The sequence below is a fragment of the Hydra vulgaris genome, chromosome 14 (genome assembly GCF_038396675.1).
Source record: "Hydra vulgaris chromosome 14, alternate assembly HydraT2T_AEP".
Taxonomy (NCBI): domain Eukaryota; kingdom Metazoa; phylum Cnidaria; class Hydrozoa; order Anthoathecata; family Hydridae; genus Hydra; species Hydra vulgaris.
In genome coordinates, this window is record NC_088933.1 from 3,214,559 (window position 1) to 3,227,500 (window position 12,942).

At 25.6% G+C, this 12,942-nt stretch overlaps 1 protein-coding gene across 1 annotated transcript in view; it reads left to right on the forward strand.

The window, feature by feature from the left end:
• The first annotated feature begins 9,460 nt into the window (after window positions 1-9,460).
• LOC100206003 (FAS-associated death domain protein) overlaps window positions 9,461-12,942 on the forward strand; it is a 35,799-nt gene continuing 32,317 nt past the window's right edge. The window contains exons 1-2 of the mRNA XM_065817236.1: window positions 9,461-9,773; window positions 11,701-12,051. Coding sequence (XP_065673308.1) covers window positions 9,512-9,773; window positions 11,701-12,051 — 613 coding nt within the window. The 5' untranslated portion in view covers window positions 9,461-9,511. The remainder of the gene's footprint in view (window positions 9,774-11,700; window positions 12,052-12,942) is intronic.

Sequence of the window (12,942 nt, forward strand, 5' to 3'; positions counted from 1 at the left end):
TTGGTGCTTAACTGAGTATTGCAATGATTTTTAATGACGTTGTTTAAACTTAAATTTTAAATTTTTATGTAAATGAATTATCTGTGTTTTACTTATTATTCATCTAAAATCTCAATTAAATTTTTCTCATACAAAAATTAAAGAAAGCTTTAATTGACACCCAATCGGATAATTTTTTCAATAAAAATAACATTATGGATCGTTTGAGACAAACTTTCACAACAGGCTATCTTTATGAGCTTTAACCTATTATACAGAATAGAATTGGTATTATACAGAATAGAACTGATAATTTTTATTCTGACACCATCACTTGGAAGATTATTGTTCAAAGATTGGAGCTCTTCCTATCCACTCCTGAACTTAGGTTGAGATTTTATATCAAAGTTTTAGTAATCAACATTAAATAAAGTGTTTACATAATTTGTGAAGATGTTTAAGGAGCACTAATTTGAGTTGTTTTCTATAGACTTTTATTACCTAGTTTTGTGGGGTAATGCGGGTCTATGTTACATTTTTATCTTTTTTCAATAAAATATAACAACTTATAGTAAAATATGAATGAAGTCATTGAGTATGAATTATATTTAAATTATTTGATCAAAATTTTAAACATAATAGTACTTTACTAGATGTTTTAAACGCAAAATAAACATTACTCGTTCAAAGTGCTTAATTAAAAACGCAAAATAAACATTACTCGTTCAATGTGCTAATTTAAAAACGCAAAATAAACATTACTCGTTCAAAGTGCTAAATTAAAAACGCAAAATAAACGTTACTCGTTCAAAGTGCTAAATTAAAAACGTAAAATAAACGTTACTCGTTCAAAGTGCTGAATTAAAAACGCAAAATGAATATATTTTTTTTTTTATCTCTGTAAGCTAATTTCCAAGGAATGCAGAGTATTCTTGCGGTTCAATATCCATAGTTTTTTTTTACGAATTTTCTTAATATATAAAATAAATTATATTATAACCCTCCGAATTGATCATATCATACTTAAATTTAAAAGTCGAAGTACTTATAAAAGTCAAAGCATGTTGAAATTATGTTTAAGGAAGAATTTAAAGCAAAAGCTTAGTTAAAAATTATCCAAAATTTTATATGTTATATATTAGAGATTCATTACCCTACAAGAACGATTCAATATGGAATCCTTCAAAACTGCTACGCTGCGTTACCAACTAGTTTTAATTGAAAGTACAATATCATTACATCTTAAATGATCATCTAAAGGAATCCATAGCAACATGGTTCCAGAAAATGAATCCAGAAACATAGTCAGACTTCTAATTTATACTAATTTTCATTTTAAAGGTATTTATTGTTGTATAATTAGATTTATTGTATAATAAGATTTATAATTAGGTTTATAACGGCACAAAACACATTGACATATCCCTTTGAGGTAGAATGTTATAACCTTAAGCTATAGATATGCAATACACATATAAAGAAGAAATTTATGTCTTTGTTTTTAGTGAGTAAACATGTTGGGCTGTAATATGCAAAATTAAAGCTACAGTACGGTTCGGCTTAGAATTATCCATTCTCACTGAGTTACCCAGTATATGGAATCAATCTTTTATCGAAACCATTACAGCTTGCTCTGTTGCCAAATTTATTATTTATTTAAATGAAGCAATTCTGCAGTTGAACACATAGTTTTATTGCCAACAATAACTAACATATAATTCTAAAAAAAAATTAAAAAAATTAAAGGAAAATTAAATAATTAAAAAAATTAAAAAATTAAAAAAAAAAAATTCTTTGCAAACAAAAAGTTTTAGCTTGAGTCTTTTTAAGAAATTTAGTAAAAATATTTTTGCCAAATTGAAAAATTGCAGACATTACCACCATCATTAATTCATTTGTTCTGCGGTGGCACCAGTTTAATATTAGATGAACACCATTTAATTTTAATCACCTAGCTGGTCCTTAATGAAGCTGATGTTGTTTACTTTGAAGAGGCAACAAGAACACAGGATAATTCGTCATCATAGTTTTACCAAAGAGCAGGGAGAATCACCGGACTCGTCATTGGTAAAATCTAACCAAAAAACTTTGTAACAATTTTTGCTGAACCAAAAAAGTGAAATTAGAGCTCCAGTTTTAATGTGGGTAAGAAGAAACGGAAATTACGCTATCAAATTTTACAGAAATATCTGTTCTGGTTACCTTTGTCAAGATAGGCACTAAATGACACCATTCTCATTCATGAAGATTTGCAAGCTTAATCTAAAGGGTCTTATGTATTTAAAAGCAAATCTTGAAACGGAACTTCTCCTGATTGATGTTGTGTTTTGCTTTTGCAGTAATTATAAACTACTTAAGGTAAAGTGTCTATATATCCCTATAGATTAAGTTACTTCACCTAAGAGTTTAAAGTAGTAAACCTTTTTTTATATAAAAATATACTTTGAAAATTGTTTGAGCTCCACTCCCAAGAAGATAAAAACGTAGCCACGATCCTTTATCTTGCTACATCAATAGAGGTATTTCAATACATCAATACAGGCATTAATAGAGGTGTTTTAGTTTATTTATTACATTGTCATTTTAAATATTTTCTAGCTTCAAAAAAAGATGATTTGAACTTCTATAATAAGTTTTGATTTATAGTAACTATGATTTTTTCTAATCTACCACTAACAGTTTTTGAATTTATATTTACTATGATTTTTTCTAATCTACCACTTACTGTTTTTGAGATTTCAGAAATCAAGTCACTTTTAATTTTTAGTTTTTCGCAGACTAAATAACAATTTAAAAGAAAATGTTTTAAACGAAAGCATTCAAGTTATTAAACAAGCTATAATTATATGTTCTAAATTATATTTATAACAAATATCTTCAACTAAATTAATATGGGTTACATATTACGACTGCATCTTGAGGCAACAAAACAAAATGGATTCACCGCACTCAAGAGAGTTTATTTGAGATTTTCTAAATTGCATATTTCTGTCAGAAACATTTTGATGTGTTTTCCAAAATTTGAGGGCTCCATTCCAAAACTTGTAGTAGCAGTAGTTGTTGTTGTTATTGTTGCTATTAATATTTTTATTATTATTGTTATCATTATTTTTTTTTATTTAATGCTTGAATGTTGTATTATTCAGATATTTACTTTAAAAAAGAACTTGTACTATTAGCAATAGTCTTTGAAATGTTGAAAAGTTTATTTGAGAATATATTTGATTTAAATTAATTGCATTAGAAAAAATTTTCTTGTTTTTAAAAATGTTATCTAAATGTAACTTAAAAAAAAAATGTTTTTTAATTTTTACATATACTTTTGAATTTTTTGCTGTTGTTGATAATATTAAAGACAAGATTTTCCCTAATTTCTTTTATTTGGTCTTATTTTAACATATAAAACTATGTAATGGGTGACTTTCTTAATTGCAGGTGACTTTTTTTCGCAATTGCACTACTAGCAGCAAAAAAATTTAATTCTTAAGAATCTGAGCAAAAAAACTTTTATTCCCATAATCAATACAGTACAATAAAATGGAGTTAGAGATTTTTAACTCAAAATTTATCATCGTGACTCTAGACACTTCGCTGAATGATTTTCATAATTAAAAAAAAATGATAAATAAATGATATTGTGTATATATATAAATTTTCAATTGTACGATTCTTTTCAATGCAGTGAATGTATTTATCATCAATACTATTAGCTTGGTAAATTGCACATAACCACTTTTTTCTTAAACTTTTTGATGGAAAATAATAAAGTCTAACTTCTGGATTTTCTGTTTTATATGCTTGGCAACCAGGAATAAAACAACTTTTAGACATGATAACCTTATATCATTTGTTTTGTTGCACTGTTTTATATAATGTTTCCCCTTAAACCATGAATGATTGACACGGCATGACATCGAAGCCGATTTAATTCATAACTTTTATATTACTCATCAAACAGTAACATGTTTTGATACTTTTTAAAGATAGTTTTAACTTTAATTATTGCGTTTTTAAATGGTTTTTAAATATTTGATAAAAATGTAAAATTGTCTCATTTAATGTGTCAATGGTCAGCTAAAGAGTAACAAATAAATGTATAAATCTTACTCAATAAAAATCAATCTTACTCAAAAAATCTTTACAATTGATGGAAGATATATCATCTTTCATTTTATTATTAAAAAAAAATTCATTAATTTTTGTAAAAAGTGATTTTGTAAATCTGGCCATTTTGAGCACTAAATGTGCGGCCGTGGCGCAGTGGTTAGAACGCTTGCTTTATAAGCAGGAGATCCAGGTTCGAAACAAGCTTTGGGCATATTTTCGCGTTGCGGTAAGGAAGCAGGCTTGAACTTCCTGGTTAAACGCACTTCCGCGGTGCTCTGTGACAAGACCGTTAGGACTTTTTGGGGCACCTAAAAAAAAAAAAAAAAAAAAGTTCAGCGAAGGATCATCCAAAAGTTCGTTATAATTTTTTATTAAAAGTTTGCATGCGCAATATAAAGCTAAAACCTATTAGGAGTCTGTGTTATATTTAAATTAGTCATGGCGCTCTATACTGAAGGCCAATTCATCGCGCAACCGTAAGCCGTGACTGGGGGCCTATTATTTTTACAGATTATCAGCAACTCTGCTATAAAATTATATTTTGGAGTCAAAATATGACTCTTAATGAGTTTAATTAGTTTATTTAGAAATATTTATATTAAAATGTAATTAAAAGTTAAAATTTTATATTAAAAAAAAAAATTAAAACAAAGAAAATATTTGCATATATTTTAACAACAACAGATACAAATTATTCTTTTCTAAACAAAATTATGATAAATTTATGACAAATATATAACTTTTAATGCAGGTTCTTTATTAGATCTTGGTGTAATTTGTGCACAAAAATTGTTTTAGCAAATATTAGCAAGTGTGTTGCAATGTTTTTGATTAATTTCAAAATAGTAAAATTTAGAAACAAGCAAAAAGATGTCATATAAGGACTTATGACAAACTTTATTTTTTATCGAATGGAATAAGACAAAGCAAAAAAAAACCAATTGGCAAACATTGTCTGGTGGAATTTTAAGACCGCAACGATCTATAGACTTGAGGTACTCACCAAACTTTTCATAATAAAGTAATGTTTGATTGAACAAAAAGTTTTCATTATATTGGGGCGACTGAATAAGTGCGAATTTCATAACTGCGAATCTGCATAAGTGCGAACTGGCATAAGTGCGAACTGGCTCAAGCGCGAACTGGCATAAGTGCGAATCACTTGCAAAAACTGGCATAAGTGCGAACTGGCACAAGCGCGAACTGGCATAAGTGCGCCGAAAGAATTTGCAAACATTGGCATAAGTGGCGAATTGGCAAGTTTGCACTTATGCCAATTCGCACTTATGCCAGTTCGCACTTATGCCAATTCGCACTTATGCCAATGTTTGCAAATTCTTTCGGCGCACTTATGCCAGTTCATGCTTGTGCCAGTTCGCACTTATGCCAGTTCGCACTTATGCCAGTTTTTGCAATTGATTCGCACATATGCCAGTTCGCACTTATGCCAGTTCGCACTTATGCCAATGTTTGCAAATTCTTTCGGCGCACTTATGCCAGTTCATGCTTGTGCCAGTTCGCACTTATGCCAGTCTTTGCAACTGCTTCGCACTTATGCAGATTCGCAGTTATGAAATTCGCACTTCACTCTTTTGCCATTTTTACAACACATTTCAAGAGCCATTTATTTGTTCAAACAGAAAATTTGAACTTAATTTTGAAATTGGAATCATCTTGTACAGAAATTTAGGACCACCGTTGAGACATACTATCATAATTCCCAACACAGTTTTAGCCAATAATGATGGATCATCTAAAGATTTACCAAACAATGTTCCACCATGGTAAAGCATCATTTTTTTGACATATACTTCATCGTGAATAATTATACAAATTTTTGTTTTTCTTCAATGTTTTGGAAAACTGAGTCTAAGAAACTAGCATCATTAATTTTGCAAACTTTTGATGTTATGCGTGTCAAAGTACTAACTGATGGCAATTGAAAATCGTTTCTTAGTTTATTGTATAAAGCACGAGATGTTGAAAAATATTCAAAACTACGTATAATTGTATCTGATTTATATATATTTTTTCCAATAAGTTTTGCAGACATAACTGATATTTGTTGCTGAATAATGTTTTTCTTATGATCTATTTCCATGACATTTAAAAAATGAAGTATTTCCTCAAACTTTGACCAAGAATCAACAATATTTATACAATTTTTACACAAACTTTTTATAAAACAATTTATTCCACAATAAAATGTTTCAAAATGTAAATTCTTGAAAATTTTAACAAGAAATAAAGGAATACCATCATAAAATGTAATGTTAATCAGCTGTTAAGTCGTTAATTGTTTTTTCAATCATATATGCTATTACTGAAACTGAAAAAACCCTGAGAATATTTAATAAAACATTTTTAAAATCAATATATGTTGCTGTATCAGCCAATAAAAAAGTACTAAGTTCATCAGTTCTAACATTTCTAACAATGCTTAAAGATTTCCATGTTGTGCGATGACGTGGTAATGGAGTAGGTATTTGACTTGAGGGTATTCCTGACCATACAGATGGTGGCATTTTCGGTCTTTGTTTTCCTTGAACAGTAACTTTTTCAAAAACTGTTGGCTTATGTAATGAGCAAATAACAGTTTCATCTGAAACTAAAAGATTAGAATTTGGAATACTTTTTATCCAAATATTTCTTTGTTCTTTATCTTTAGGAAAACGATAAACTGGTATTTTTCAAAGTTTTTATTATTTTTAGTGCGTTGGTAATTAGTTTTGCAGCCATACAACACTTTTTTGGCATCTATAAAGTTTAATTATTTAAAAGAATATAAAAATATGCAAACCATAACATAAGATTTTCAAACACTTTTTGTCAAATATAATAAATCACTACCCATATCAGACATAATAACTTTTTCAACTTAATATATATATATATATATATATATATATATATATATATATATATATATATATATATATATATATTATATATATATATATATATATATATAATGTATTCTACACAATAGAGTGCTCAATGTTCTTAAAAGAACAGAGCAATTATATATTAGTAGAAAATCACTTTTTTCTGATGAATCTTTGTTAATGAAACACAGTGTAAAATTAAAAAAAAATTTTTGTTAAGTGATTTTCTACTAATATATATATATATATATATATATATATATATATATATATATATATATATATATATATATATATATATATATATATATATATATATATATATATATATATATATATATATATATTGTTGAAAAAGTTATATATATATATATATATATATATATATATATATATATATATATATATATATATATATATATATATATATATATTAGTAGTAGAAAATCACTTAACAAAAATTTTTTCCATTTAACACTGTGTTTCATCAACAAAGATTCATCAGAAATGCATTTCTGATGAATCTTTGTTGATGAAATATAATAATTGCTAATATAATTGCTCTGTTCTGTTAAGAACATTGAGCACTCTATTGTGTAGAATACTTTTTAAAGTTGTTTAAATATATATATATATATATATATATATATATATATATATATATATATATATATATATATATATATATATATATATATAATATATATATATATATATATATATATATATATATATATATATATATATATATATATATATATATATATATATATATATATATATATATATATATATATATATATATATATATATATATATATATATATATATATATAATATATAACTCCTAACACTCTAAGGAGTTTACAAGTAAGTAAAAATACAGTGTTTTAAAATTATTTACAAAAATTTATAATTTAAAAAACATTAATAATACAAAGTTATTGGAAATATAAAAGAATAAACAAGATTAAGTTAAAAAAGTTAAAAATTCTCTAGCAAGTTTTTTAATGTGAGCTTTTCACCTTCGCAATTTTTAGAAAATTAAAATAGGCCCCCAGTCACGGCTTACGGTTGCGCGATGACTAGGCCTTCAGTATAGATCGCCTTGAAATTAGTAAACCTACTTTTTGATCATCCAAAAGGACGCTAAACAAAGAACGGGGAAGTAAAAGACAAATCGTATAAATAATTAATAATAAATACCTGTAAGAATCAGGCTTTTTTAAATATAAGAGTATTTTCAGTTTCACCGATTGTGGTTTGTTTAGTAAAAACTTCAAATTTCAAGGGTTGTGTAGTTTTATATAATTATCTGCAGTCCTAAAAGTTAAGCGCACAAATATTGTATTTGCATCCTTTACTTTTAAAATAATTTGGCAAAAAAATATTTATTAGGTAAAGAATAATAATTAAATCAAATATAAATTTTAATATTATGGAGAATTAATGATATTGAAATATAAAAATATTAAGAATTGATAATATCTTATTTATCAAAAATGAATATATCTATGTCTATATCTATTATTATCTTTATATCTATTACTATTACACCATAAAATTTCTATATACTAATAATAATAGTTCTCCATAATATTATAAGTTCTATTTTGATTCAAAAATGATAATCAGTAATTTATTATTTACTTTAAGTTATCAGTAATCAGATAATCAAGATAATTAAGATAATCAGTAATTTATTATTTGCTTTATATATTAATTTCATTTTCATCATAACTTTCCAAATAAAATTTTATACAATAATCACAATTTAAATATTACCACATTAATATATATTTAAAAAGTGTTTAAGTCTTAAAACACTTTTTAAGACTAAAATACTTTTTAAATATATATTAATAAAAATAAAGTTCTCAAATTTAAATATATTTTATAAAAAGATAGTTTTGTCTTCTTTTTTGTTCTTAACTAATTATTTGAATACTTTGACTTAAATAACTTTCACAATTATTTGCAGGACAAATAATTGTGAATTTGAGAATAATCAAGTTTTCAGGGGAATTTGAGTTATAATCAAGTTTTTCATCTTTTATTTTAAACAAGAAGTTGATTTACATCATCCCAATATATTTTAATTGTTTGTTTGTATTATATTTATTTGTCTAAATAGTTCTTATTGTTATAAAGTTCAATATATAGCATGTAGGACACAATTTACATTTTAATTCAATCTATCATTTTAGTTTGAACTTTTTGAAAATATTACTAAGTGATTAAAATTACATCAAGTGAAAACTTCTAAAATAAACTATATTTTATGCAAAATTAAATTTTTAAAAAGTGAAATTGAAATTTTAATGACAAGATGACACATCTTTCTAATTTCGAATTTAATTGAATATAAGTGCTGGTATTAATATAATACCGGCCACAATAATTCACACAAATACTAATATATACAATCATTCTGTTCTGTAATTCATGTTTTATTTTATTATTGTTGAATTTAAAAACCATTGTTACAGTAATTTTGTTTGTACAATTAAAGCTAGATTCTTAGCTTATTTTCCACAAAAATGGATAAAATAACCTACAAACGTAAAATGCTCGAAGTTTCAAAAAGATTAACTGATTCGGACATGAATCATCTGAAATACATATTTACAGATGAAATCGGGGATGCTGTGCTTGAAAAAGTTTCATCAACAATTGAGTTTATTCGAATCTTGGAGATGAACAATTATGTTGGACCTGATAATTTAGAAGGTTTTGCACGTATACTTGAAGACCTGGGGAAAACTGATCTTGTTGAATTCATAACAGGGAAACCAGTTTCAAGTGAGTATATTAAATACTTTAAACAAAAAATTTTTATTTTTTTTCGAGAAGAAAAAAATTACTATTGTGAAATAAATAAACTTTTTTTAGTTTTTGATTTTGTTTTCACCATATTTTGTGATTTTTGCTTAATTTGTCAAAGTTAAAAAAATTAATTTGTTTTGCTTGAATTGTAATGGTTTTAAAATAATTATTATTTCAAGCTCAAGATTGTTATGGTTTCAGATAGTTATGGTTTTAGATTGTTGTTTTATATTCAAACTAACAATTAGTACTTGCTTTATAAATGGGAGATTCATACTGATAGTACCAAGCTTAACTTGTTTCATTGCACCATGGACTAGATTATCAAGGTTTATGTTTTAGATAAAAAAGGTTTAGAGAAATAAGGTTTATGTTTTTAGATAAAAAAAAAGTTTTATACAAGATCATGGCCTACTTCAATACACTGTCAGACTTGTTGCTTACAAAGCTTAAAACAGTAAGCCAGTTTTTAAAATCTAATTTAACAATTAGAAAGCCACAAAAACATATTACCCAAATACTTAAGTAAGCAGATATATTAAAAAAAAAACATATCTATAGAAAAATATAAAATATTTAAGCAAAAATAATTTAGAAAAACACAACATATTAGCAATAATAGAATAATTTAAAAGAAAAATATTAGGTATAACAAAATATAATAATCCATAAATTAGCTTTAAAAAAAAAACAATTATGGATTAGTATCCATAAGAGCAAAAAAATAGCCCCGCTCTTTTGTTTATTGTCATGAAGTATATTTATAACAGTTATATGAATATGTTGCCTTCTTGTCTCTGAATGGTCAGAGCACAGGTCAAATTTTATTTTATAAAAGTCTAAGTGTAGCCAGAGCAAAACTGTTCACAATATTGGTTTATTCAACAGCAATAGTAACTTTTTTGCTATGTCAGATATGCAAAATAAGGAACAAATTATTCTCCTATGTTTTCACTAGGTTCTGTTAAACCTCCCTTTTTGAGTATTACAAAAAAAGGTAAGAAATTTTATTAGTTTAAAGAACGTTTTAACATTCTTTAAACAAATAAAATTTCTTTACCTTGAACAGAGAACATTTAAATTTCAATATACCTAGCAACTAGTAAGTGACTGGGGTTAATATTTGACTGTGGCCAGGGCAGGGTTTGATAAATCATAGCCGGGGCCGGGTTTGTGACTGAGGCTGCATAAACATTTATACATCCTAAAGTATATTTTTTTAATTCAAAATTCATGTTATATTTTGTATATATATGCCTATATAAACATCATTTCATTCAACATCATCATCATCATCATCATCATCTCCTGATCATCTCTTTTGGCAAATACTATACCATATAAATACTTAAGTTTATATAAATATGAAAGAATATTGTATGCCAGCATCTAAATAAGTAGCAAACATGTTTATATCCATAATATATATGCATAAAGCGGATCTCGGAAGCCATTTTCCTACTTTTCAATTTTAAGTCAAACCTCGTTCTACTTTACATTTTCCACCATTTTGAGCAGTTGCAGTTGATTTTGAGCATCTTGTTTGGTTGAATGAAATTAAGTTAAGTTTGGTCATTTTTGTAGTTTTAATTTAAGGAGTTAATTGTTTTAAAAAGGGGGCACATTGATACCATTTCATGATAAAAGTGAAGTTAAGCACTTCAATTTTTAATTGAATAAACCTTTCAGTCTCATTAAGTTGAAAAACAAATTTTGAAAGTTGATAATTTGAGTTTTACCTTTAACACATTTGAAAATCTAATCTTTTTTTAAAAAAAAAAAAATCTATAAATGAATAAAAAATGATTTAGATTTTTAAAGTAAAAGTTTGTTATTATTTAAATAACAAACTTTATATGTTTTTTAAAAATGATTAAATGAATTGTTTAAATATTTTGTTTAGAACCCAAACCAGACTTTAGAGTCCAAACAAATTTGAATTCATCAAGTGCTTCAAACAATAATAGTTTGAACACTGAGTTGAATTCAAAACTTTTTGATAAAGTTAGCTATTGTATCGGTACAGATTGGAGTAGGTTTGCACGTTATCTAGGCTTGTCTGATTCAGAAATTGATATGATTGACAGTGATAATCGTAAAACCCTTGAGAAAGCTATGCAAGTTATGGTGAAGTGGAAGCAGAAAAATGGACATGTGACATGGCAGCAGTTAAAATCAAATTTGGAATCAATTGAGCGTTTTGATATAATTAGGCAAATCGAAAAAGATTTTGCAAGTAATATAGCTCAACAAGGTAATCTTTCAAAATATAAAATATAATCATTTTTATTATATTGACTCCAATCATTGCTAGTAAAAGCTTTTAGAAATGTATAATTTATAAATGTTTGAACATAATATATATATATATATATATATATATATATATATATATATATATATATATATATATATATATATATATATATACATATATACATATATACATATATACATATATACATATATACATATATACATATATACATATATACATATATATATATATATATATATATATATATATATATATGTATGTATATATATATATATATGTATATATATATGTATATATATGTATATATATATATATATATATATATATATATATATATATATATATATATATATATATATATATGTATATATATATATGTATATATGTATGTATATATATGTATATATATATGTATATATATGTATGTATATATATATATATATATATATATATATATATATATATATATATATATATATATATATATATACCAGGTCTATAAGTATGAAATGAGCATTTTTTTTCCAAAATAAAACACTATTTTCTAATGGAAAAGTAAAAAATATTTTATTCAAAGTATTTGCCATTGCTTTCTACACATTTTGATCACCTTTCTGGCAATTTGTGGATACTACGCCAATAAAACTGATCATTTTTTGAGGCAAACCATTCGGAGACCCATTTTTCGACTTCTTCGTAGGAATTAAAGTGTTGCTCATTCAATGCGTGTCCTATCAATGAAAACAAATGGTAGTCGGAGGGAGCCAAGTCTGGTGAATATGGCGGGTTAGGTAACCCTTCCCAGCCAAGTGATGTTATCGTTTTCTTGACCGCTTTTGCTGTATGACTCGGAGCATTATCATGCAA